General features: G+C 47.0%; 3 protein-coding genes across 19 annotated transcripts in view; 1 reads left to right on the top strand and 2 right to left on the bottom strand.

The window, feature by feature from the left end:
• Nucleotides 1–11,452, bottom strand: part of LOC125428899 (zinc finger protein 420-like) — a 41,369-nt gene extending 29,917 nt beyond the window's left edge. The window contains exons 1-8 of the mRNA XM_048489608.1: nt 11,372–11,452; nt 11,172–11,177; nt 8,699–8,753; nt 7,867–7,975; nt 2,539–2,609; nt 2,208–2,334; nt 1,312–1,382; nt 963–1,089 (exon numbers count right to left, since the gene is read on the bottom strand). Of these exons, the coding sequence (XP_048345565.1) occupies nt 963–1,089; nt 1,312–1,382; nt 2,208–2,334; nt 2,539–2,609; nt 7,867–7,975; nt 8,699–8,752 (559 nt within the window). The 5' untranslated portion in view covers nt 8,753; nt 11,172–11,177; nt 11,372–11,452. The remainder of the gene's footprint in view (nt 1–962; nt 1,090–1,311; nt 1,383–2,207; nt 2,335–2,538; nt 2,610–7,866; nt 7,976–8,698; nt 8,754–11,171; nt 11,178–11,371) is intronic.
• Nucleotides 1–27,827, bottom strand: part of LOC125428543 (zinc finger protein 883-like) — a 454,328-nt gene that overhangs the window by 220,606 nt on the left and 205,895 nt on the right. The gene's annotated exons all lie outside the window — the stretch shown is intronic.
• The window catches only part of LOC125428537 (zinc finger protein 436-like), a 774,209-nt gene that overhangs the window by 563,339 nt on the left and 183,043 nt on the right, over nt 1–27,827 (top strand). The gene's annotated exons all lie outside the window — the stretch shown is intronic.

The raw sequence follows: 27,827 nt of genomic DNA, 5'->3' as shown, positions 1-27,827 counted from the left end.
TCCAACTCCCCAGCCAGCCTGCACTCCTCCACTCCACCAGTTTGGGCATTTTTCAGATTGCAAGCCTCAACCTTCAGGCCTCCGGACCTCTGCCACCATAGCCTTTTGTGCTCCGTTACACAGTAAGCACCATTGCTCTTTGTGGGTTGCAGTTTCTCCCAGGCTTATCATTTTGGAGTCCGTTCATTGGATAAAAGTTGTGAGACCTAACACAAACGGATCAGTTCTAGAGCACAGTCAGACAGCATGACTGCAATCCCATCAGGAGAAGTGTATTGTAATAGGTCAGTGGTGGCGAACCTATGGCACGGGTGCCAGAGGTGGCACTCAGAGCTCTTTCTGTGGGCACGCGTGCACAGAGTTCGTCATGTGGGGGGGGGGCCGGAAAATCACCCCCCTCACACACACACACATCTAGGCTAGCCTGGGCACAATCCTTTACATGGGAGTAAGCTTGGTTGCTGGCAATGGGGCTTGCTTCTGAGTAAACCCTCCTAGGGTCGTGATTCACCCATTCGAAGTGTTGCACGGTTGCTTCACCAAGCTTACTTCAGAGTAACGTGCGCCTCGGAGCCAACGTTTTTTTCTAAACTAAAACCTCAATATTCAGGTTAAATTGCAATGTTGGCACTTTGCAATAAATAAGTGGGTTTTGGGTTGCAATTTGGGCACTTGGTCTCGAAAAGGTTCGCCATCACTGTAATAGGTGGAAGTGGAGAGTCTTTCTGAGGGTCTCTTAGTCCCACCTTGTCTCAGTCCAGGACATCCTTCCTGGCTTGCCTCAGTTGCCCCAGGCAAGCCAAGTGGCTTCAGTTGCTCTGCTCAGCTATGATGAACATTGCTTTCACTGTCATCCCTTTATCATGGAGCCTCAAGACAATGGATTGCTGTTCAAGGTTTTGATTCATGCATCATCTCAAAGGCAGTGATTTGTCTTTTAGCCACCTATGAAAAATCCTTACCCAAAGAGGCCACACTCTTGTAGTTCTCCAGCATGACTTCCACATAGAGAGCTCTTTGCTCTGGATCCAGCAGGGCCCACTCTGCCTCGGTGAAATATATGGCCACCTCCTCAAAGGAAACTGGAGACTGAGAGAAAAAGCATCCTGAGTCCCTCATCAGAGATCATGCCAGGAAGAGGCAATCCTTTGGAAGGGAGTATTCTGGCAGTGCGGCTGACAGAAAGTGGGGCATGTGTATAAGAAGAGGTGTTCAGAGCTTCTTGCCTGTATCCCTCATTACCAACTACAGGAGAAAAGCCCCCCTGAGAAAGGAGGGGGACCCATTCCACACACCATTCATTTCTCCTACCTGGACTGGAGGTGCAACAGCTGTTTTCACACAAGTGCAAAGAGAGCAGATCAACGCTCTCTCTTCACTGGCTGCAAGGGACAGAAAAAGGGAAGAAAAAGTATTGGCCTCCACTTCTTAACCTATTTTCTCGGGTGAATTGTGCTTCAGGCATAGTTCTTTTTAGGGTGATGAAGCCTTGCCCAATGTATACGCAAAAAGAATTGTAATTTGCAGTATGTTGACGGAGAGATGGAAGAGCTATGAGTAACACTGAAACATTTAAGACTTTTGTGATACTGGGAACTTGTCCTGTGACAAGTTCTGCCTCCTTTGTAGTGATTTGTAATGAAGTAGGCCTCGCCTGTCGGGTAAGAAAAAAGGTACAGCTGTTATCTTGCTGTGGGCAGAAGACCAGGTGACTCCTCTGCTATCTGTTGTGGATAGCAGTATTGGGGCAGTATTGGCTCCAAAGGCTGCCCCTGGGAAGTTGGGAGGGGGGAACCTTGGGGAATATATGGGACCTCAAATGCCAGTTTTATTAGAACTGGCTTTGCCAAGTATGGTGCTTGAATACCTCATCAGTAAATGCTGCTGATTATCATTTTGGAGTCCGTTCATTGGATTAAGGTTGCAAGGCCTAACACAAACAGATCAATTCCAGGGCACAGTCAGACAGCATGACTGCAGTCCCATCAGAAGGAGAAGTGTACTGTAATGATTGGAAGTGGAGAGTCTTTCTGAGGGTCTCTTAATCCCACCTTGTCTCAGACCAGAACATCTGCTATGGCTGGCCTCAGATGCCCCAGGCAAGCCAAGTGGCTGTCTACCATGGAGCCTCAAGACAACGGATTTTGATACATGCATCATCTCAAAGGCAGTGATTTGTCTTTTAGCCACCTATGAAAAATCCTTACCCAAAGAGGCCACACTCTTGTAGTTCTCCAGCATGACTTCCACATAGAGAGCTCTTTGCTCTGGATCCAGCAGGGCCCACTCTGCCTCGGTGAAACACATGGTCACCTCCTCAAAGGAAACTGGAGACTGAAAGAAAAAGCATCCTGAGTCAGAGATCATGCCAGGAAATGACGTGAGTATTCTGGCAGTGCAGCTGATGGAAAGCAGGGCATGTGTACAAGGAGAGGTGTTCAGAGCTTCTTGCCTGTATCCCTCATTACCAACCATAGGAGAAAAGCCACCCTGAGAAAGGAGGGGGACCTCATTCCACACACCATTCATTTCTCCTACCTGGACTGGAGGTGCAACAGCTGTTTCCACACAAGTGCAAAGAGAGCAGATCAACGCACTCCTTTCATTGACTGCGGGGGACAGAAAAAGGGAAGAAAAGGTATTGGCCTCCACTTCCTAACCTCTTTTCTTGGGTGAATTGTGTTTCAGGTATAGTTCTTTTTAGGGTGATGAAGCTTTGCCCTTTCACATGCCTTCAAGTCCAGGCTAGAGTGAAACAAAGTGGAAGGCAAAAATGACATCACTTGGCATCTTGCCATAACATCTGGCCCCACATGTGGCTTTAGTGAATCTGCAAACTCAGGGTAATATCAATGAATTTTCAGAACTTTTACTGACCGTTTAAAGTCACATCTGGGTTTTCATCCAGACATAGCATGACAACACATTGGCCCCCAAACCCCAACTCAATGGTCCAGGGGATGCCTGGCATTCCCAGACCAGCATCCTATTTCCTGTCTTGGACCATCAGATACTCTGATCAGCATGAGAAAAAAACAAATTCTCCCACTGTTTCTGGCACCTAGCGACTGGATGTCACAGCATGTTCCCCAGAATGTGCAACTCTGTTTATTCACAAGATGGAAGAGATCAGTCTAGATTTGTCTGTCTTTCCTTTTCAACCAAAATAAGTGCCGCTCATGGAAAAAAAGAAGGATATGAGTATTGTAATCAATGTGGGGAATTCCCCCCATGAATTTCTGTACTCCTCTTTTACCAGTATCTCAGTTAGTGAACACAAGTGGGAACCCTCAAAGACTTGCAGGAGTCATCTTATTTCTCCCACCCTCAATGTTTTCGCTTTCCCTTCCCTGCAAGCCCCCATAGCCTCTTGCTTTTTTCCTGCTTCCTTCTCTCTTCCAAAGCTTACCAACCTCGTGGTAGGTCCTCGAGACCTCTTTTAATCACAACAGTTCCCACAATTAAAGAGGTCAGTTCTCCTTTTAGGGTTGCCAGCTCCAAGTTGGGAGATTCTTGCAGATTTGGGGGTAGAATCTTGATGGAATGCGGTTTAATGCCACACAGTCCATCCTCCAGACTAGTCATTTTCTCTATGGTAATTGATCTCTGTCATCTGCAGAGCAGCTGTCATTCCAGGTGATCTCCAGCCCCACTCAGAGGTTGGCAACCCTAATTCTCCCGAAGAAAATGGCTTCTTTTAAAGGTAGAGTCTACTGCATTATACCATCCTGAGGCCCCTTCCCTCCAAAAACCAACCCTCACCCAACTCCAGATGCCAAATATCCAGGAATTTCTTAATCTAGAGAAGAATCTCCTTCACAACCAATCTGCACTCAAGCCCCCAAACGACCTCCAAGGAATTCTTACTATCTTCTTACGCCAACTCAGAAACATAAGCTGGGCATATTGGCAAAAATATGGTGGCAGCGGATCCGTGTAAAAACATGTGAATCCCACTCTGGGGGAGTGGGATATTAGATGTAGGATGCTTTACTGTAGTTCTTGATCTTTTGCCATGTGATGATATTTAGGCTGTTTTCTTAGGCAAGGTATAGTTTTTGGTAGCAAACTGTATTACTGGTCAGAGTAGGTAGTGTTGTTAAATTTTTAGGCAGTAGTATTTTAGATTTTTGATAGGAAGATGCTATCTGGTTTTCCTAAGGTTGTATTATGCTAACCTGCTATAATATGATTTTTGCTGTCCTCTTGGTTGGGTTCTTACTGTTTATTATTATGTACTATATAGTGGTGTAATTATTATGTGATGTTATAGGGATATTAGGATGTTATTTTACTGTTATGTTGTGTGATGATTATGATGTTATATTATGAGGATTATGATGTTATATTATGTGTTCGATTATTTTTGGACATTGTTATACTAAGAATTGTTATGTTGTTATGATGTACGAGGTTGATTATGTTTTGTAAAGAGGGTTGTTATAATATGTCATTATGTTGAGTATTGCTGATATTGAAGTATTGTCCATGGTTTATTGATTGTTGTTTATTACTGATGCTGCCGATGTCATGACCATTGTATATGTACTGTATTACTATGTAGTGCACCGCCCTGAGCCATTCGGGGGAGGGTGGTATAGAAACATAACATAACTTCTGCTCCTCTAGGTTAAGCTTTCCAGTTCCCCTCCTACAATCCCAGCTGTAACCTCTACCTAAGAAAACTGTTGTGCAGCCACTTGACAGCCCTGCTATATTTTTTACTTCATATTAACCCATGTTTCTCCACAATGTGGAGTAAAGCAAGTGACATTATTCTCCTCTCCTTTTATCCGCACAACAACCCTATGAGGTAGGTTAGGCTGGTAGGATATTGTAGTGGAATGATGCTATCACAGGAACAAGGAACTCACACCTAACTGTGGAAGGATCTTTGATCTCTCATCTCAGGGATGGGGAACAGGAAGGCCTACACTTCAAAGGCCTACATTACCTCGTGCCCGGAACAGAGTTTTCCTGGGAAAGTGAAGACAAAGGATTTAGAATTCCATCTCAGGGATTTGACTAGGAAGCATCTCTCTACCAGGGGCTCCTGGGAAAGAGGACAATTGTGATGGAATAGTACTGTAAAACTAGCAAAGTCACATATGACTGTGAAAAGCATCTTTGCCTTTTGATCTCCTATGCAGAGGTGCTAGGATGAAACTTCAAAGGCCTAAGTTACCTCATGGCCTGAACAGAGTTTTCCTGAGAAGGGGAAAACAAAGGTTTTAGAATTCCATCTTGAGACGTGGACAGAGAAGCATCTCTGGGCCATGGGTTCCCGGAACGGGGACAAAGAACCAAAAGGGATATAACCACCTAAGCAATCCCTTAACCGCAATCATGTTTTATTTCTTTAATTTCTGTTTTTCAATAAAAATCGTTGAGACCTCAGCTGGTTGGAGTTATTGGAGAAAAGAACCCAGGTTTTACTGAAACAAGTGTGGCTCTCCCAGGCTTGCTTTCATGATAACAATGAACTTTAAAAGGAACTTATTTTGCTAAGAGAACTGTACTAAGATTTTGTTATTCTCACTTGAAATGAAAGCTTATGAAACTTAGCAGGCTGGAGTGCTGGATGTGAAAAGAATCCACAAACGATTGACAGATTGCACCCCACAATCCAGGGCAACAACGTGACAGATATGACTGGTCAAAAATCACGCAGTGAACTTCCATGGGAAGATGGCCACTTGGCAGACCCACTTGCATGGTAGGGAACCCTGAAGGACTTGTGGGGTGGCATCTCACTTTCACATGTATCCCCCCCCCCCAACACTATTTCCTTTCTTTCCCCCCACAGTAACCCTTTCACTGTCTCATTCTTTCATCCTTAGCTGTTCACCACCTTATATTTTGTCTGCCTCCCATCTCAGCTACATTTATTACGTATTTACGTAATTTTACCATACCTATATCCACAGTGCAAAGCAAAGCAGCTTACATTATTCTCCAATCCTTTATTTTTATCTGAACAATAACCCCATGAGGAAGGTTAGGCTGAAAGTATATGAACGGTCCAAAATTATGCAGTGAGCTTCCATGGGAAGATAGGCATTTGAATGTGGGCTTTCCGGATCCTACTCTGAACCTACAGCTGCTGCACCACCCTGACTTTCATATAGAGGCTGATATTGAACACTAGCAGCCAGCCAGGTCTACTTGACTCATGCAAGTTGGGTGGTGTCAAGCCACCGAGGGGCTGCTGCCTGGCCAAGAGTTGCCAATAAGAACATAAGAACATAAGAACATAAGAACTAGCCTGCTGGATCAGACCAGAGTCCATCTAGTCCAGCATTCTGCTACTCGCAGTGGCCCACCAGGTGCCTTTGGGAGCTCACATGCAGGATGTGAAAGCAATGGCCTTCTGCTGCTGCTGCTCCTGAGCACCTGGACTGCTAAGGCATTAGCAATCTGAGATCAAGGAGGATCAAGATTGGTAGCCATAGATTGACTTCTCCTCCATAAATCTGTCCAAGCCCTTTTTAAAGCTATCCAGGTTAGTGGCCATCACCACCTCCTGTGGCAGCATATTCCAAACACCAATCACACGTTGCGTGAAGAAGTGTTTCCTTTTATTAGTCCTAATTCTTCCCCCCAGCATTTTCAATGAATGCCCCCTGGTTCTCGTATTGTGAGAAAGAGAGAAAAATTTCTCTCTGTCAACATTTTCTACCCCATGCATAATTTTATAGACTTCAATCATATCCCCCCCTCAGACGTCTCCTCTCCAAACTAAAGAGTCCCAAACGCTGCAGCCTCTCCTCATAAGGAAGGTGCTCCAATCCTTCAATCATCCTCGTTGCCCTTCTCTGCACTTTTTCTATCTCTTCGATATCCTTTTTGAGATGTGGCGACCAGAACTGAACACAGTACTCCAAGTGCGGTCGCACCACGGCTTTATATAAGGGCATGACAATCTTTGCAGTTTTATTCTCAATTCCTTTCCTAATTATCCCCAGCATAGAGTTTGCCTTTTTCACCGCTGCCATGCATTGAGTTGACATTCCCATGGAACTATCAACTAAGACGCCCAAATCCAGATGGGAGCTGGAGGTCCCCTCGAGAATTAGAACGGAACTCCAAATGACAGGGATCTGTCCCCCTGGCCTAGACAAAATGGTTACTTTGGAGGGTGGGCTCTACGGCATTATGTTCAGCTGAGGCCTCTCTTCTTCCCAAACCCTCCCTCAGCCTCAACCACAAAATCTCCAGGAAGTTCCTATCCTGAAGCTGGCAACATTACCTTCGCATGGCACCAAAGAGTTCTCCCTGGAGCAGCAGTGGCGTAGGAGGTTAAGAGCTCGTGTATCTAATCTGGAGGAACCGGGTTTGATTCCCAGCTCTGCCGCCTGAGCTGTGGAGGCTTATCTGGGGAATTCAGATTAGCCTGTACACTCCCACACACACCAGCTGGGTGACCTTGGGCTAGTCACAGCTTCTCGGAGCTCTCTCAGCCCCACCCACCTCACAGGGTGTTTGTTGTGAGGGGGGGAAGGGCAAGGAGATTGTCAGCTCCGTTGAGTCTCCTACAGGAGAGAAAAGGGGGATATAAATCCAAACTCTTCTTCTTCTTCTTCTTAAAGGCCAAAACAGGCCTGGAAAGGTCTCCCAAATGTATTTCTTCCAGTTTCAGATTTTTCTGCAAACCTTGAGCTCTTTTCACGTTTTTGGAAAGGTCGGTCTTGCCCATTTTGAGCTCCAGTCACTGGATTTCAGCATTCAAAGATCTGGCCAACTTTGCTATCAAAATTTAAGACAGAGTGCCACAAGTTGGGTGAAGAAGTGTTTCCATTTTTTCCTGGCCAGAACTCCCTACCCATCACATTCACTGAATCCCACCCTGAAAAAATAGGTCCTTACCAAATGAGAGGGCTTCGTGGGCCTGGGCTTGGGCATGCTGTCCTGCCTTCAGTGGAGCTCTTTCAATCTCAGAGAACTTAGTTTCCCTCTTCATAGACGGATCCCACATCTGAAAAAGCAGCAAGGGAAACAATAAGAGAGCGAATGGATCTTTCCCTCTCCCAGACCCTTCACTTTACTGTCAGCAGACCTGGCAGGCTTTTCTTTCTGCACTGGTGTATTATCTGGAGGGACAAGAAATTCCCTAGAAAAACTGGTTGCTGAAGGAGGTTGTTAAATCTCCCATTTGGATAATGAACACTCGGACAACTATCAGGCAGGGAATCTTTAAGACAAATTCACATATCATTGCTTGCGTTGAACACCCAGAAAGAAAAGCCCTCACCTCTTCTGCTTGCCTCTTCTCCTTTGCCCAACTCAGGGTCACTGCCTGGGAGCTGGTCTCTGGACTGCATCCTCTAACCCAGCACTGCATTTCTTGGGGCAAAATGGTCAGGGACTGCTCCAGGATCTTCTTCATGGAGCGCATCTCTGGCTTCAACCAGTGGTTACAAAGTCTATGCTGCTGGCTGCAAACCACTCGGGGTCCATCAACCTCATCGTAACAGAACTGCCCGAAGTGGTGACAAAATACTTTTCTGTTCATGGGCTCCTGATCCCAGATCACTGGCCCAGCTCTCCTAGAATTCAACACACACACACCCCGCTTGGATGGGATGGGGGGGCCTTTCTTTGCTCTCTTGCCAGGTCCAGGTCCCTCTGGGTCCTACTGTTCCATATCTGGCCCCTTCTATTGGGTAAATTCCAATTGTGAAATGAGAGCTTTACTCACCTGGCTATGAAGGGAGGTCCTCTCAATGTGGGGTGGAGAGGCAGAGAACAACATGCTGCAAGGAAAATAAATAGAATTGTGATACATCGTAAATCAGAACAAATGCACCTCTTGTAGTTTCTAATATTCTTTTGCTATATTACACACCCAGCCATTTAAGAGATGTGTTAGGATGCCATTTTGGGAGGGGGGGAAGTATTGGGGATTGCTTTCACTTTTTGCAGGTGCAGGTATCTACTCATTCTGGCCTTGAAGATCTGCAGCTGGGATGGGCCTCCAGGCTGGACTTTTCTGACTGTCTTGTGGGGATCTGCTACAACATATTATCAACTGCTTGGCGCCTTTTTTGTCAGAACTGTCTTCCTATGTTCCTTTCACGTCTTCAGTAAAATCCTTGAAACCAGCAAGTGATTTATTGCCTGATCGGGGGAAATGACAATATGCCCAGCTGAATGCTTCCTCGTGGATCTCTTGGGACCTCCAGCCAAGAGGTGCTTCTCTTAGCTTAGCCCATGATAGAGTCACCTAGGCTTTGTTCTCTTACTCTCCAAGAAAACTATCCCCCTCGCCATGAGGTTTCCAAAACCTTTGAAGTACCTTATTTGGGCATTTTCCTGTCCTGGGTACATTTCCATGGCCTTTTAGTTTCCCCATCCAGTGGATCAAAGACCCTTTTACCATGTAGGTGTGATGCTGCTAGATGCTGCTAGGTTTTACAGTATTATTCCACCACACATCCATATAAAATATGCACAGCAATCATCACAATTCACACTAATAACCAATTAAAAATTATTAATGGCCCATTATGTAAAGAACACTTATCTCGAACCTGTTCTCTGCGCAGTGGGCTTGTAGTGGGCTCTCTTTGCATTTCTCTATTGCACAAGGCTCCAGTACATTATCCAGTACACAAGGCTACAAAACATGCTGGACTTCACTTGAAGCTAGGTACCAAAAAGGACAGCACAAAATTCAGATGTCTCCTCTGGTGCCAGACAGGGGCCTTCATACTTTCTTTCCATCCAGCACCCGGCACCGCTGACCCTGAAGAGATCCCACAACTCTGGCTCATCAGCTCATGGAGCCTGAAGACCACCACCCCCAGCACACGCCCAGGAGAATAGAAAAGCAGCAGAGGACTAGGATTTCTATAGGGAGAAAGACCAGGGGGATTGCATGGGTTCTTCACTCAGCTGGGTCCCAAAACAGCTAAGGCATGATGACTGAACGTTTGGGATCCTGATGTTGAAGGAAAGAAAGGTCTACAGGGGTCAGACTGCAAAAAAGCGGGGGGGGGGGAATTGAGTGGGAGCTTCCTCCCCAAATCTCCTGCCCCTCTTCTGCTCTGACCCATCAGCCCCCTGCCCAGTCTAAAGTGGCTGAAAGATCCCTTTTCTGTCCATGTCTCTTGCAGGTTTTAATTCTCTGGCTCTCCTTCCTTTGGGGACTTCTTCATTTTACACAAAACACCTCTTTCTGGCACAGGAAGGGGAGTGTACATTCACTGCTCCCCCTTCCCTCTTCTATGCTTTGGGTTCTGCCTAGCATCCCTTGGCCCTATGTTTCTCCCGCCCTCCTCTAGCCCCTTTCAGCTCCCCAGACCCCTCCCAGTCATCCATGAAGCAGCTCAGAAAACCCAAAGCTTCTCTCTCTTGAACTGTGGTCTCTCTCCCTTTAACTATATTTTTGCCCAACCCCCACCAACGAGGGGATAAAGATTGAAGTACTCATGTCATAAGAACATAAGAACTAGCCTGCTGGATCAGACCAGAGTCCATCTAGTCCAGCATTCTGCTACTCGCAGTGGCCCACCAGGTGCCTTTGGGAGCTCACGTGCAGGAGGTGAAAGCAATGGCCTTCTGCTGCTGCTGCTCCTGAGCACCTGGTCTGCTAAGGCATTTGCAATCTCAGATCAAGGAGGATCAAGATTGGTAGCCATAGATTGACTTCTCCTCCACATGTCCCCTGTGGAGGAAGGAATGAGAGGTTTTGGGTCCCGGAGGAGCCTTTTCCCCCCTAGGAGTTATCTGCTCTTTGCTTGGGGGCTTTGCCCTCCAAAATGAAGACTCGGGCCCATCTGAATGCGCCTCCTTTGCACCCCACCCAGGCAGATTGCCGCTCGCTCTGGAGAGATGCTGCGGGGCGGGGGCGGGGGGGGAGTCCTTCTTCCAGCCTTTCATTGACTAACAAACCTCCAAGGCCTCATCCAGAGTCTCCCACCAACCCACCCTGCAAATGTCGATCACTCGCAAGGTCTCATCCCTTCAGCCCGAGGCAGACAGGGGATGGGGGGGGGGGGAAGGGGAGCACCTGACGGACCACCCCCACGGCTTTGCAGGGGGGCTGCTCTCCTGGATCGGGGCCCACCTCTGGCCTCCCTTCCCTTCCACCTTCGCTGGATTTTCTCTAGCCTCCCCATCCCACAGCAACAAGTCCTCCCGGGATCCCCCCCCTCCCTTGCTCACTTCACTCGAAAAGTCCGCTGCACCTTGAGGTGTGTGAAAGAAGGAAGCAACCTCCCACCACCCATCCCTGGGGAGTCAGCCGCTCTATGGGATTTTATGAGACTCACTTCGGTCCTCAGCTGCGGGCTGCCGGTACTCTGGGGGGAAGAAGGAAGCAACCTCCCCACCCATCCCTGGGAGCCGCTCTAGGATTTTAGACTCACTGGCCTCAGCTGCGGCCGCTGTACTCTGAGGAAGAAGGAAGCAACCTCCCCACCCATCCCTGGGAGCCGCTCTAGGATTTTAGACTCACTGGCCTCAGCTGCGGCCGCTGTACTCTGAGGAAGAAGGAAGCAACCTCCCCACCCATCCCTGGGGGCCGCTCTAGGATGTTAGACTCACTGGCCTCAGTTTCCTGCGCGTGCGGAGAGGACAGCCCGTGGAGAAAAAAAGTCCTCCGCAAAAGCGGGACTCTCCGACCCTGGATCGCCCTCCATTTCCTCCCTCCTTCTCACCTCAAAGTGTGGACTCCATGCCTGTGCAATGGAAGAAAAAGGGTGGGGCCAGGTGAACTAGGAGTGGAGAGAAGAAAGGCTGGTGGGGGGCGAGAAACATTTGGGGAAGCGAGGCGTACCTAGGAAAAATGTAGCCCTTGTGTAGTGCTTTTCGAGTGGTGTTCCGGCCCCCGCATCACTTAGATGGCATGATGCTAAAGGGAGCTACCAGGGGCGTGGACAGAGGGCAGCCTCTTGGGCAAGCTGTAGCCCCTGGGGCAAAACCCGAGCTTGGATGCCCGCCCCCCCCCCCCCCCCCCCATTGGGGGGCCACTCCACCACGACCAATAAATTTCTTTTGCACCAGGACATTGGTGCCTCGCAGAGGTGCATTTCTTTAGACATATCAGCACCAAAAAATTTCAGCACATCATCAGGAGACTGTCTCATATGCTACTCCCCTTGGTGGTCTGGTGAGGAGTTTGGTTTCTACAAGGAGTCCAAAGTTATGGACTCCCCAAAGGGGGAGTGCTGCCCCATCCCCCCATTGTTTCCAATGGGAGTTTCAATAGGGAGATGGGGCTACAGTTTTGAGGGTCCATGAAACTTTGGGTCTCTTGAACTCAAACTGCACGCAAACTTGTGGGTGCCATCATCTCCAGATGATACCCCGAAATTTTGGTGCCGATACATCCAAAAATGCAGGGAACATCCTAGGGGTAAATTCTGCTCCAAGAATCTTTGTTCTGGCATTTGAATTTTCTGCATTGCTGTCAACAATGGGGCTGTGGGGGGCACATTCTGAAGTTGGCACAGTCTCAAAACTTTCAGGGAATCTAAGGAGACTGCCTCCTAACGATACTCCCCAAGTTGCCAGGTGAAGTTTGGTTCTAGGGGGCCAAAGAGTTATGGACCTCTCAAAACTGCTAGCCCCCATCTCCTATTGAAAGCTCCCATTGGAAGTGACAATGGGGATAGAGGGGGGGCACTTCTTTGGGGAGTCCCAACTAACTCCCGAACCAAAACTCCCTCACCTCAAACTAGGGAGGCAGCATAAGGACAGTCTCCTTGATGATACGGCTTGAAGTTTTGTGGTGCCGCTTAGCCTAAAAACTGCACCCCTGCAGGCCAAAATGGAAAACCACTAAAATACCCCCCCAAAACAGAACCTAAGCAGCATTTTGATGCCCCCCCCCCCCACAAGGTGATGTCCCCAAGAAGCTGCCCACCTTGCCCAATGGGCATTACGCCAGTGGTCAGCTGCTACATTAAATGGGATAGTCCTGGAGTTAGGAAGCTGGCCGGCCTTGTGAGCTGCCAGCGAGTTGGTGTGGTCAGGGGTCTCAAAGCCCGCCCCAGGTTCAGAAGAAATTCAGAGGAGTACAGTTACTGCAACTCCTGCAGCTAAGTGTCGGTGGGGAGACCCGCTAGGGTTGGCAGAAGCCGGATTGAAATCCAAGGCATTAATCTCAAACAAATTTCCTCTCCTGGGACCCTGAGCTGGAGGCTTCTACACACTCAGATCAAGCAGTGGCTGCTAAATCTGTAGCTTGGCTCTGGCCACCAATTGCTTTACAGAATCCTGCTGGCAGAGGGATGTAGATGGGAACTTCAGAAGTCCATAACATCCTTGAGGGCCATGCAGCCGGATACCTGGCATGATCTACTGCATAATGGAACTGATAGTTATTTCTTTTTATTTTATCACTGTTTCTTTTCCCATCCATCACTTTTATCATATAAAGAAGGAAGATTATGGTAGAGGCAACACTGGTATGAGCCATCTCAGGTGGCTATGGGATGACAATTCACCCTGTTGACTAGCATATATTGTAGTCATCCCACTTGGCAGTAGGTCAAGCCGTCAGTGAATAGGCTGGAGACGCTGAGGGGAGGGTTTCTCATCTGGTGGAGAGCTGCCAGCAACAGGAAGCGCTGATTTCGCGGGATCCCGCATAACTCTGCTCCTGTGCTGGTCTCCTGGCACCTTTTTATTAGGGTTTCTCATTGTAGAGGCGCAAAGGAGGTGGGTAGGGGAGATGTGAGCGGGAGACCGGGGAGACCTGGAGATCATCATGTGATGCATGATCTCACCCTGGCTACGTGTCAGAGAGGAGCGTAAGCGATGCCTGGAGCCCAATCCCTCACCTGGGGGCAAGACCCATTGTCCTCATGGCGCCTGTGACTGAGCCAGACAGTTCAATGACCCGTGACTCCCATAGGGGATGAGGAGAGTGGGGAGTTGCAGATTGCGACTCAGAAGGCCGTCAGAGGTCCGTTAAGCATGCACCTAACGTTTCTACTACACGGGCGCTGTCACTGGGTCAGCAGTGCATTACTACAATATAAGTGAATACAGGTATTCAGGGTTTCCAATCCAACTGTGTGAATGGGGATTTTTCTGCTGCATGGCAGCCCATGATGACCATTTCAGATAAATCCTGAAAGTGCATTTGCTCAGGTCCAAGATGCTGCTTTGAAAGATTTCAATAATATGAACCTTTGGTTGATGGTCCCATCTCACATCAGGAAGTTCTTGAACAATTTCCCAACAGTCTTCATGCCCTGAACTGTACACAACACCCTCTCTTTCCACACATACACATTATAAATGCAACAGCTGAAAGTGTCAAGCAGAGGGAAATAATAAAATGTTAATAGTTTTGTAAACTGTAAATGCTGCTGCTTATTGCTAAAAAATGACTGCACACACAATAAGTGCTGCTAACTGCACAAATGGGGAAAATAAGCCAGAGTTCCTATGGCACCTTGAAGAGACTAACAAGATTTTATTCTTGGAAAGACTTTTTTATTCCCTGCAGTTCAATCTTGTCAAATGGGAGGCTCATATTTAGGCATGATGGAGGGAAAAGTTCATCCAAGTGAGTGCACTGGAGCTGGAGTGCAAAGATCACAATGCTAACGCCTCTTTGCTCCACACACTCAGATCTGCATCTTGAGAGGAGTGTATACACACCTTAAATATACATTGCTGCTTAAGCAAGGTGCTGGAGTCTGAACACAATTACAGGGAAGGAATTTTGCCTCTCTCAAGGCCAAGCCCTCTTTGTGTGCATGTGTTTGTGTGGGTTCTTGTGTGGGCAGAACTTGGAAGGAATTCTGCAACAACTAAATTTAAAAAATGATTTACTTTTCCTTAACATATATGACACCACTTATCAGAAGCATTAACATTTAACAGAACACTTCTCCCTCCCTCCTATAGCAGTAGATGGCTTAACTCTATGGCACGGGTGCCAGAGGTGGCAGCTCCAGAACTCCTTTTCTGTGGGCACGCTATCAAACAGAGTCCCCCCCCCCACACACACACACACACACACATTCTCTAGGGCTAGGCTGACCCAGGGCTGCTGAGGCTACTTGATTATTAGCAGTAAACCTAAGACCTAGTTTTGGGGAAGCAGTGTAAGTAACCCTATTAGAAAGTGCTGTTAAACCCCACTGATTTTCATGCTTAAGATCCTTTGCCTGGGAGTAAGCTCGTTGCTGGCAATGGGGTTTGCTTCTAGAGTGATTCACCCGTTGGAAGGAGCTTGCACAGTGCTGGCTTCAAAGCAAAGCCACTAACTACCACCAAGCTTTACTCCCAAGTAACACATTAACCTTGGAGCCAACCCATTTTTTTTCTAAACTAAAAACTCAATATTCAGGTTAAATGGCCGTGTTGGCACTTTATACATATAAATAAGTGGGGTTGGGGTTGCAATTTGGGGCACTTCGGTCTCTCGAAAAGCAATTGCTATCACTGTCCTATAGCCCCTTTCGCTCCCTGTGAGCCCTCCCAGTCATTCCTCACTGTGCAGCTAGCCGCTCAGAAAACTCCAAACTCTTCTTTTCCTGGAAAGGAGGAGCAGGAAATAGATCCCCCCCTCCCTCTCTTTGGACTACTGTGGACTCTACCTTAACTAATCTGGTGGTAATATTTTTTACCCCACCCCACCAACTTCAACGACATACACTGTTTTTTTTTTCTATTCATTCCTAAGTAAAAGGCATAAAGACTCGAAGTACTCATGTGTCTCCCGTGGAGGGAAGGATGAGAGGTGTTGGGATCCCCAGAAGAATCTCTTCCCTCCCTCCGCCACAAATGAATGCGCCCCTCCTTTTGCACTAATCCCCACCCCCACTTTGGGGCAGACATGTCAGAACCCCTGCAGGGCTGTGAGGGGAGTCCTCCTTCCTGCCACTCCTGGACTAACAACAGTAAACTCCCCAAGGACTCATCCAGAGTCTGACACTCCACTCTGCAAATGTTTCGACTACTCACAAGCAAGGTCTCTGCAATGAGAAGGAGGGGCTGGATCTAATCCCCCAGCCCGATGACACAGGAGACAGGGTGGCTGGGGAAGTGTATACCGGAAGGACCATCGGGACTTAACTACTCCAGGCTTTGCAGTGGGACTGCTCTCCTGATCAGGGCCCCACCTCTGACCTCCTCACTCTTCCACTGCCACCCCAGATTTCCAGCCTCCCATCCCCCCACAATGGAAGCCCCTGATTCTGCTCCTTTCACCACTCACTCGAAAGAGCTGCAAGCCGCCACTCCAAGGAAGAAAAAGTGCCCTCCCCCACCTCTGCCCTATGGCCGCAACTCCTAGGGATTGCTCAGAAGGCTGGCCTCTAGCTCTGGACAGGTGGCGGCGACGACAGCCCGTGGAGAAAAGCTCGTCCCTCCCTGGCTCGCCCTATTTTCCCTCCTTTGTCTCTGCGAAGAAGAAGAAGAAGAAGAAGAAGAAGAAGAAGAAGAAGAGAATAATAATAATAATAATAATAATAATAATAATAATAATAATAATAATAATAATAATAATAATAATAATAATAATAATAATAATAATAATAATAATAATGTTCCGGGCTCTGATCGGTTTACAGCTGATTATTACAAAACATTTGAGCCACAATTAAGTCCATGGTTATTAAAAATCTTCAATAATATTTTAGAAGAAGAGGAGTTTGACGGATGTATATCCTCCTTTCTCTCCTGCAGGAGACTCAAAGGTGCATGACAATCTCCCTTGCCCTTTCCCCTCTCACAACAAACACCCTGTGAGGTGGGTGGGGCTGGAGAGAGCTCCGAGAAGCTGTGACTAGCCCAAGGTCACCCAGCCATGGCGTGTGTGGAGTGCACAGGCTAATCTCTGAATTCCCCAGATAAGCCTCCCACAACTCAGGCTGCAGAGTGGGGAATCAAACCCGGGTTCCTCCCAGATTAGATACATGAGCTACCACAGTAACCTCCCACGCCCACTTGCTGCTCCTTTTTTCAATAATAACGTGGATATATTTTCCACTGAGCAGGACTAAGAAAAGGGGCTGGCCAGGTGGAACTCAGAGAGGAGAGAGAGAAGGCTGGTGTGGTCGAGAAACATTTGGTGGCGGGGAGACGCCCCTTCAAGCAGTGGTGGTGGGATCCAAAAATTTTGGCCAATGCAGGAGTTCCGATGGTGGTGTGGAAGGATTCAAACAGTGGCATGGCCACAAGACACACGCACTTCCAGTCCCTATTTGGGCAGGGAGGTTGCTTTAAGTATACCCTTCTCGCACCTTCAGAAAAAAATTAGTAACCCCTTCTGGAGAGGAGTGGTGAGAACTGGATTGGATCCCACTCTGCCTCTGGGCATTGAATTCACTCTGGGGTAAAAAAAAATTCTGCCTTGCCTGCCTCCCTCCTGTGCCCCCCCCCCCCTGAAAGCCCCTACCCTGCTGGATTCAGACCGGCCTGGATTTCTGGCTAAGCCCATTCACTAGGCTTCTAGGAGCCCCGGAGGGAAGTGGGGAGCTGGCAGCAGAGGCCCCTTCTCGCTTCTAGGAAGTTTTTTCCCCTGCGAAATGGGGAGTCCCTGTGACGCTAGGACCCAACCACAGATAGTGTGTGATTGGGGCTGTGGTGGAAACGGAGCTGAGATACTAGAACAGTGGTGGTGAACCCTCCATGGCATCGGTGCCTTAGAAGGAGTGGCACCCAGAGCCCCTCTCTGTGGGCACTTGCAGAGTCCCTCTCCCCACACACACATCTAAGGAGCTGGCTCAGTCGCTTGGCTCAATTATTAGCATTCAAACCTAAGACCTAGTTTTTGGGGAAGCAGTGTAGTAGGTAACCCTGTTATAGCTGTTAAACCCCACTGATTTTCCTGCAAGCAACTAAAGTCACGATCCTTTACCTGGGGAGTAAGCTCGAGTTGCTTTGGCAATGGGGCTTGCTTCTCAGTAATGGCTCCCTCCTAGGGTCATGATTCACCCATTGGATGGAGTTGCATGGTTGCTTCCAAAGCAGCCAGTGACTACTCAAACTGCTTACTCCCCGAAAGTAACGACACCTCGAGCCAACCGCTTTTTCTAAACTAAAAATCTCAGTATTTAGGCTAAATTGCCCAGTTGGCACTTTATGAGCAATAAGGGGGGGTTTTGGAGGTTTGCACCCAAGCACTCAGTCTTGGAAAGGTAAAAGCACCGCTTGCACTGTACTAGAAAGTCTGAGGAGCAGACGCCTTCCGGTCTATTTTGAGATAGTTAGAAATGCAGTGACAGGTTTTCACTGTGCACACAATCTATATAACAGAATTCTAGTGATACACCTTCTGAAGAGATGCAGAGGCCACAGATGCAGGCTAAACGTTAGGAACAAGATCTACTGCAGACCACGCTCACACAGACCCACAAAACTCAAAAACAACTTCAGCAGTGAATGCAGTTTAGAAAGAGCTGAAAATCAATGAAGACCACCCTTGTCCCCTGATCCCTGTCCACCAGGTTCTGAAAACCATGATAGGGATCACCATATTATATGAGATCCACCCTCTCCAGTGTTTGCCTAGAAAGAGTGTCTGTCAGTTTACTCCCCCCTGAATCCCAGAAGGGAGAGGCAGCAGAAAACAAGAAGGGTTATTTTTATTGATTTGATTTCTACCCCCATCCTTCTGGGAGCCCCAAAGGGAAGGAAGGAGCTGGCAGCAGAGGCCCTTGCCTTTGTTCCTGGGAAGATGTTTCTTCCTGCGAGAAATGGGGAATGCTCGTCTCAACCAACCACAGATAGTGATTGGGAGGCTGGTGGAAACTTTGGAGCTGAGACACCAGAAAGTTTGGAGGAGGACATGGTTGGATCTGTTTGAGATCATTGAAATGCAGTTTAGAATAGAGCTTGGAATCAATGAAGACCACCCTTTGTCCCCCCCTGATCCCTGGGTTGTCCACCAGGTTTTGGGAACCACAGTGACAGGATCATACACGACATCCATCCCTCCTGCTACGCAGGAAAAGTGTCAGAGTTATTCCCTGGAATCCCAGAAGGAGAGGCAGCAGAGGCAAGAAGGGTGGAGGTATTCTATTTTTTATTATTGATATGATTTCTACCCCACCCTTTCCCAACAAGTTAGGCTCCAATAAAAAATACACAATTAAAATATAAATATGTTAAAACCCCAATTAATAAACCCAAAGTGGCACCAAATGTAATAAGGCACCCAATCAAAAGGGTAGAAAAGCTTGGTAGAAATACCAATAAAGAAAAGAAACAAAGAGGGAGGAAGAGGAGGCAAAGAAGGGCCTCCTGGTAATAGCATCCCCGGGTTTGAGACCTGCATGCTTCTGGGGTTCAATTTTATGGGCCCCCAAAAGGCTTATTTTGTTCTCGGCCCCTGCACTTGAAAGCCTGTGGGGTTGAGTTCTCTCACAGAACTCTCAACTCCTTAATTCCAGAAGCACTTGAAGCTCACAGTCCAAGCTTGAATGCTATTACTAAGGCCTTTTGAGCCACCTTGAAAGTCTGCGCTCCTCTATCTTCAAAAAAAAAAAATGCAGACTGCCCTTCAGAAATTCCCTCATTAGCTGCCACTGGAGCAAAGTCACTTGCAAAACAAAGAATCTTGGGCAAAAGTTCTTGCGGGTGCCTTGAAGGGGATGTATTTTAAAGCTAAGGTAACACCAAAAAATTTCAGGGTATCATCTATTGTTAACTATTCTTATAGATGTTAAGTCTGCTTCTGCGAAGTTATGTTCAGAGGGACCCAAAGTTTATGGTCCCTCAAATGGGTAGCCCCCATCTCAGGTTAGCTCCCCGACCTAGAGGGACCCCCCTTGGGGGGTCCATAACTCTTGCTGCCCCTGAACCAAACATCACCAAATTTGGGTGGTATCCTATATCCAGGACCAGTAAGTCTGGATGGTACCCTGAAATTCTGGTGCCGATAGTCTTAACAATGCGCCCCCCCTGCAGGCCAAACAGTAGAAAAACTACTGAAAAAATTTAAAAACGCACAACGCATCTTGACCCTGAAATGTTGGGCCCCTTACATTGTTGACCAAATGGGGGCGCTCTGGGACATAGGGTACCCTGGTCCCCAGGCAGAAGAACGCCACCACAGACCCAGGTCTTACTTAGAAGAGAGTTCTGACTTTAGTGGGAGCAGGAGCCGCCTCCATTTATGCATGTACCCCTAGAACACTATGCTGAGAGAAAAAAAGCAACTGTATTGAAAAACACTTGATCATTTGAAGAAGAATAGGGCTAAACACTTGGGTAAGAAAGCCCATTAGAGAACACACAGAAGCAGATCCCCTCTCCCAACAGTACAGTGAGTCAAGAAAGTTTGGTAGGATGGTGAGCAGCCAGGGACTGATTTTGACATTTATTTTGGAGGTGAGGAGATCCCTCAAAGTAGCTGCTTTGCAAAAGAAGAGATTTCCAGAACAATAAAAGCTTGCAGCTGCCTAACGCATGAAGTAGAAACACTAAACAACTGGAAACTAAGCTCAGAAACATTAAAGTGTTACTGTGTGCGCATTAATTAGGCTGACCAGACGTCCCCGCTTTTGGTGGACACAGTCCCGCCTTTTAAACAATTTGTCCCAGCATCCGCCGGTTCTTCAAATTCGGTAAGTGTCCCGATTTTGGGAGGCCGTCGCGATTGCTCTCTGGGCGCGAAGGCATGTGGCAGCTCTTCACAAGATCAAAGCCGTTAGCCGCTAAGATTCGTTGCTTGCCGCCACTCTGTCGCTATACGGCAAGTAACTAGCAAGTCCCAGAAGGTGCGCGCCTTGCTAATCGCTGCGATGTGTGCGCTGCCACCTCCCCCCACCGTCTCCGATCACAAAAGCATTAATGCATTCAATAAACAGATGATTAAAACTGACAAAACCCATATTTCTGTTTCTGTCCCTCCCCACCTTTGACGATAAAGCAAGTAAAATATCACCCAGAGCACACCGATTTTTCTCTTGATTCGCCACAAAATGTTATAGAGCAGTCACATTATCTCACAGCTTTAACTAGGTACTTGGAATTGATCCAAGGATTTTACCTATAATCTCCTTCCTCCACAAAAAAAAAATCCCCTTCTGAACTTCAACTTCAATACTGGAACTTTGTTGATAGAAAACTTTCTGATTTAACATGATCCTGAAGTCAGAGAGGCTGTATTGAGGATACAGAACTAGTGTCTAGGTTAGCATAACAATTTTTTGTTTCTTACATGTATAGGTGGAATTAGGAAACATAAACAAGAAAGTAAGATTCTGTAAAAGTTCCTACAGCCCTGCGAGAAATACCTGCTTTGTAACTTTGATGCCTTTGCTAGCTTTTAAGACATCTCTTTATGTGTTATATGCTCAGGAAAGAAAAATGCTTCCCCTTCTGTTTAGTTATTAAATAAAGGAGTTTGAGAATTAGCAGGGTTTAGGATTTGAATAGGACTAGAACCAAAAATATTATCTAAAAAAACATGGATCAAAATCACACCAGTGTTTAACCAAGATATCTGGTTTTCAGTGGGTGGAAAAAAATTAAAACTTTTGGATTGTGGATGGCAGAACAGGAATTCAGTGTTCAGAATGGGTTGACCCAGAAAGGGATGGAGACTTGGAGCATGCGTGGTGGTCAAGATGGATAGTAGAAATAGAGGAGATGATTCCAGGTGCAGGAATGTGTCAGATAATGCTTAATTCGCCCCACCTCAGGCCCCTACCTACTCAATGGGGAGTCCAATAAAAAAGACTGTGGTCAATGGGTACATATTGATTTTGCAGGCCCTTTTTCAGGGCCAGGTGTTCCTCATTACGTGAGTGGACTCCTTACATTCCAAAATGGCTAGAAGTAGTGCCAGTAATGTTAATGACATCCACAGACCCAGTAATTAGAGCACTCACGAAGCTATTTTGCAACCCCATGGTCTCCGACACGGTGGTAATTCGGATAATGGGAGTTGACAGCGCTTTTATCTAGAGGAGTTTAGAGCATTCCTGGCCAAAAATGGTGTTATTCGCCAGGGTTATCTCGCCTCTTCATCCATTCTACGAATGGCGCAGGCCAGTATGGTGTTCTAAGGATGTAATTGCAGAGAATAGTAGAGGGGGGATTGGCACTGCCGGTTGTAGCAAATTTTTTTTGTTAACACAGCACGCATAACACGCACAGCCACCGGAGAGTCCCTGCGGAATTGCTGGATGAATTGAAATCCTACAACATTGCTTGACATTAAATGCATCCCCGATTCAAGTCAATGATGGAGTCCAATGTAAAGAAGAGATCCCAAGTGTTGAGAAAGCACCTGGACATTTGATAGGGATGACATGCGGTGTATGTTAGAAATTATGGAGCAGGGTCCGTGTGGGTCCCAGCAGTCATGAGGCAGCTGGACAAGACCTCTCTTGTCTTATAGAGGTGGAAACTGAAGAGGGATCAGGGTGATCCGCATGACATGTCGACCAAAGTGATGGTAGGAAGAGAGTGCCAGGTCCAACAGTGCAGATCAGGGAGTTAAACAACAAAATGACGGAGGAAGGAAAAAAGGGGGGGGGGGGCAAGATGGAGATCGGGGAACCCCAGGTTCTCAAGGAATCTTAGGGCGCTAAGGGCTTGAGGATGGAGATGCAGGATGAGGGAAGCAGTAAAATGGTCCAATTGTTTTGCAGGATCAGGAACAGAAACACAGACCAAGGAGCCAGAGCAGGAGCTGAGGCTTATCTCAGCGAAGAGAATCCTGGATGAGTTAGCCCTACAGGAGTTAGGGGGAAGGGTGTAATGCATTGTAGTGGGATGTGGAAGTGTTGTAATATTTTAGAGATCTCGCAGCTGCTGCAACTGGTAATTGGTAATTAGTATGTGTGTATATTGAGCACAGCTGCAGAGTGGATTTTAGGCCATGCGCAAGTGTAGCAACCACAAATAAAAGTATGGTATCTTGCTCCTCCGACTCCCCGATTCCTGAGACGTAACACTCTGGAAATAGGCTATACCCTTCAATTCTTATGTTCCAGTTATGCAAGACTCATCCCACCAGGTTTTCAGTGATGCCCTATAATATCACATTTGTTTTGGCTGTGTTAAGAGCTCTGAATTCATTCCTTTGTTTATTTCCCATACTTGTGCATTTCATGCTAAACCATGGTAAAAAGACATTAGTAACTCCATGTTGATGATGCAAGCAAAGTCAAGGATTAAATTCCCAAAGTGTTCAAGATGCAAAGGAAAGGAGGGTCTCTCATTACCATATTTAAAATGGGACTCTGAAGCTGCTTGAAGAACAGTAGAATCCCTGGACCCTAGAGGGACATGATAGGAGATTTGTTTCACATGGATAATATTTGTGGCACTGACAAGAGAAAATACAATAAAAGACTTTTCCAGTCACCATGTCAGAATTTTGGATATGGTTGAAATACCAAAGTGGTTTTGTTGCTGGGGTTACTCCTTTATGGTTGCTTCCAATTTGAAGTATTTGCTAGGAAATAAGTAAATATGCAGAAATGACGCTACTTCCATAGAGTTTCATTGAATTTTAAACATGATAAATGTGAATCCTTAAAACCCATGGAATGATTTGTGAAAAGATATAAACTAAAAATTGATCATTCATAAAACTATTAGAAACATTTAAAGAATGCTATTTTGAAATTCACAAATGATAGATTTTGAATGTAACCTACGGACAAAATGATGGCCATGATTGATAACCAAAATGCATACAAGATGTTATTAAAATGGAAATACACAGAGATGAAAGGTGGTGAAATCGTAGTAATGATTACATGGTTTAGAAATTTTGAACACTGACATCCTGACAAATACCTGGGGAAAGACCATGGATGAGTCATTTGTAAACCTTTTACAGCATGTTAGAGCTGATGATTTAACCTTGGGAGTTTTGCTTTAATAAACCCGTTAACTTTGTTTGGATAATGGTGTCTGGAGCTGTGTCACCTCTCCCTCTCACTTCCCTACCGATGCGTATTGCTCAGCCAGATGTCAAAGCCTCAGCACTTCTACTCAGCAACTATGTCAGAGCTGCTGGGGAGGGGTAAAGAAATTCAAATGACATTCTCCCCACTGACACAATAGTCATAGTCTTTTCAGGAAAGAGGGAGAAAAGCCCAACTTCTTGTCAGCTGCCTCTATGTCCAGCGGAAGGACTAGAACAGGGGTCAGGAACCTTTTACACTCAAAGAGAACCTATTTGGACCCATTTTCCCGGAAAAGAAAACTCATGGAGCCGCGAGATACTCTTTGACATTTAAAATGAAAGATAGCACTGTGTATTTTGGTTTTGGCTCTCACTTGCTCTCAGCCCTCGCTCTGGAGCAGTCTCCCAGCCACTTCCACTTTGCCAAGATCACAAGCAGCTCTGCCGAGCACCTCCCCGCTCGCTGTTTCAGCTCTTCGCCTGAGCACTCTCCCAGCCACCTGCACTTGCCAGATCACAAGATCTCTGCCTGGAGCACTTCATGCAGCTGTTTCTCCAGCCTCGCTCTGGAGCAAGTCTCCCAAGCACCTCCACTTGCCTAGATCACAAGACCCTGCCGGGAGCAATCCTCACCGCTGCTCTCCAGCCTCGCCTGGAGCCAGTCTCCCCAGCCACCTCCCACTCTGCTAGATTACAAGCACTACTGCCGGGCAATTCTCTCGGCTTCATGCCCCTTTCCAGCCTCACGGGAGCAGTCTCTCCAGGAGCTATAATTCCTCGGCCCACTCCGCCCTACGCCTCGCCGGGCGGCACCTTGTGGCAAAGGCTAACTCCCCAGCCGACAGCAAGCCAACGGAGCCTCGCAGCGTCTCGGTGAAGTGGCAACCCCGCTGGAGTTTCGCACCAGAGGCAGGAAAAGCCATGCATGACTTCGGGAGCCGCGGGTTCCCGACCCCTGGACTAGAAGCTACCTCTAGATCAGGGTCCCTAAATCTGACCCGAAGGGCCAAATCAGAGCCCCGAAGACATTTATCCGGCCCGCTGGGCAGAAGCGATCTCTCCCTTCTCTATCTTTTTTTTCAACTCTGCAGGTTTACAGCTGGAACAACATGAGCCAAGCGTCGCTGCTCTCATTCCAAAAGCGGCCGGAGGGGACATTGCGACAATGCAGCAAAGGAGAGAGAATGGCGGCAGAGCTGTTTCTCCTCCTCCCCCCCTTGCTGCATTGGTACGGTCCCTCCTGCCGCTTGGAATGAGCAGCGAAGTCAGCTTCAAGGCTGAGGCTGGTTTGTAAACCTGGGGGTCAGTTGTCTAGGGGCCGCCTGGAGTTTGCACCCTTAAGGGGCCCCAGGCTTGCTAAACAGCCCTCTCAAAGCTGGGCGACTCGCTGCTCATCTCCAAGTGGCCGGAGGGGACTGCATTCAATCGTGACAAAGGGGGAGAGAGAGAAAGGCGGCGGAGCTTCAGGGCTGGATTGGAATGGGACCATGAGGGGTGGGGGGAGCTCTACAAGCCAGGGGCGGGTCGAGGGCGGGATGGATGGCTTCACCCCCCACGGGCGGCACTTGGTCCGAAGCCCCCGGCTCTGGGCCTCCCCAGCCATCAGTGAACTGGCCCCCTGTTTTAAAAGCTTTGGGGACCCCTGCTCTAGATGGGGTCCAAAGAAAACCAGTGACCAGGTCCAAATGTTGGCAGTGAAGAAACACACACAAACAGCAAAGTCTCATTCCAAACAGGGAAGATTCTTTTATCTTCTGTTGCACACAAAAGGATTGCAGACAAGTTAAGCTGCACAATAAACACTGGCTGCAGTATAACATTTGCGCACCAAGGCAAAAGGAGAGAGAAGGTAGATAGAGAGATAGAGTCACTGTTCCATTGTCTTTCTATATATAAGTCTTTCTTTTAAAAAATATATATATTTGATTTTAGGTATATAAACACAATATATCAAATATATATATAACATACAAAGAAAGAAGAAAAGGAAATAAAAAATAATAAAAAGCTCACCAATTCTAAACCCTTAACCCCAGAGGCATATCTAGACAGGAAAACTGGATCCCAGGGACAAAAACTCCTGAGTTTGGTGCCCCCCTCCCAGTATTGGGCCACCTTCCCCCACCATAACTAAACAATGATTTTTTGCACTAGCTCTACAAAACACTTCCCACCCCCAGCAAAACATATACATGGGTCTCTCCCCACCAACTCTCTTCCTCCCTAATTTTTCTCCTCACACCAACCCTATAAGATAGGTTTGTTAGCCTGAGGAAACAGCTTCTAAGCCAGCGCAGAGTAGGTATTAAGCATGTAAATCTCTCACCAAAATCACCTCCAGCAAAACATTTACTCAAACAAACACCGTCAGCATCATCTCCTCACAGAAACATCTCCAGTGGAATCCACCCCAAACAGCATCTCTTTCCATGGTGCTCAATGGTGGTTTACCATCCAACTGGCAGGGAGCCCAGATTCTTCTTTAAATCCACCTTGTAAAAGAAGAATCTGGGGTCTTCAGATATAACAACGTGAAAGTGATGCTGTTTTGGGGTGGATTCCTCCCCCACCCCTGGAAACAGCATCACTTTCATCATGTTTAAACTGGGGATCTCTAGATTCTCTCTTTAAGTCCATGCCGAAGGGGTGGATTTAAAAAGGAGAATCTGGGGAAGTTTGGAAAGTGAAAGCTGCTGTCAGGGGTGCACCATTAGTTGGCTAGCAGCACCAAATTTTACCAGTGTATCTTTGGGAGACTCTCCATGATGATATCACCCAGGATTTGGTGACAGTTTGGTTCAAGGGCCCAAAGTTATGGACCCTCAAAGGGTGTAGCACCCATCTCTCTATTAGCTCCCATTGGAAACAATGGGGGATGGAGGCACCCCCTTTAGGAGTTCATAACTTTGGACCCCTGAACCAAATCTGGTTGGCACCATCAGGAGAGTGTCCACCTGAAAGGAATCCCTGAAATTTTGGTGCTGCTAGTCTAAAAACTTCACCCCCTGCAGGCCAAAAAAAACTGGAAAAACACTAAAAAATACAAAAATACACAAAATCTGGTGGAACCTGAATCCCCACGTGACCAAATGTAGGGAGTCCAGGGACATTTGACTCACCATGTCCCCATGGCAGATATGCCCCTGCTTAACCCTAAATAAGATATTAAAATGGGGAACCTCTTGGCTCCACCCAGTCTATCTTATGTGGGACTTCCTTTTATCTCTTATATTTTCAATAGCTTGCATTAATTCTATTACATATGAGTAAGTAGATATATGTTTCACAAAGTAGAACAATGCAAAGCACCAAGGCAAAAAAGAAGAGAGAAGGTAGATAGATAGAGTCACTGTTCCATTGTTGTTCCTATGTAGTTTTGATGGGTCTGCCAGCATGCAATCACCTTCTCTGGATGATCTCATCCCAGCACCTGGACTTTTGACATACAGTGAGCTTTAGAGGTTTCCTGCTGATTAGCACATTCCAGACCAGCATAGGTCACTTACTTCACTTTTGGCAGGATCCTGACATTTCTTCCTTACTTTCACTGATACAGCATTAAACAGCCTGTGAGATTCACTAGGTGCCAACCACTCCCAAAGCCAACCCTCCCACCCTCACCATTGGTCAGGGCTGAGTATGTTAGGGGGTAGAGAACCTATAACTTTGTGTGTGTGTGATGTCTGGTATGCTCCTACTACTACAACCCTCAGCCCACATGTGGAGTATTTAAAAGGTCTCTGTTGAGTTATTTGATTCTGTTAGATAGCACTTCTTCGGACCCGAATCTCTTTCTACAGTCGGAACATTCAAAAGGTTTACACTATGTATGGTTTCTCTGTAGATGCAGTTCAAGATGGCCACTTTGTAGTGGAATGTCTTTCCAAATTCCAGGCATTGAAATGGTTTCTACCCAATGTGGTTTCTTTAATGCCTTTTTAAAGAGATATAGAAATTTAAATGAATTTCTTTCCACCCATTCTGAGCATTC

This window comes from Sphaerodactylus townsendi, linkage group LG03 (assembly GCF_021028975.2).
Source record: "Sphaerodactylus townsendi isolate TG3544 linkage group LG03, MPM_Stown_v2.3, whole genome shotgun sequence".
Classification (NCBI taxonomy): Eukaryota; Metazoa; Chordata; class Lepidosauria; order Squamata; family Sphaerodactylidae; genus Sphaerodactylus; species Sphaerodactylus townsendi.
Note: the sequence above shows the minus strand (reverse complement) of the source record. Positions and strands in the feature narration are given on the sequence as shown.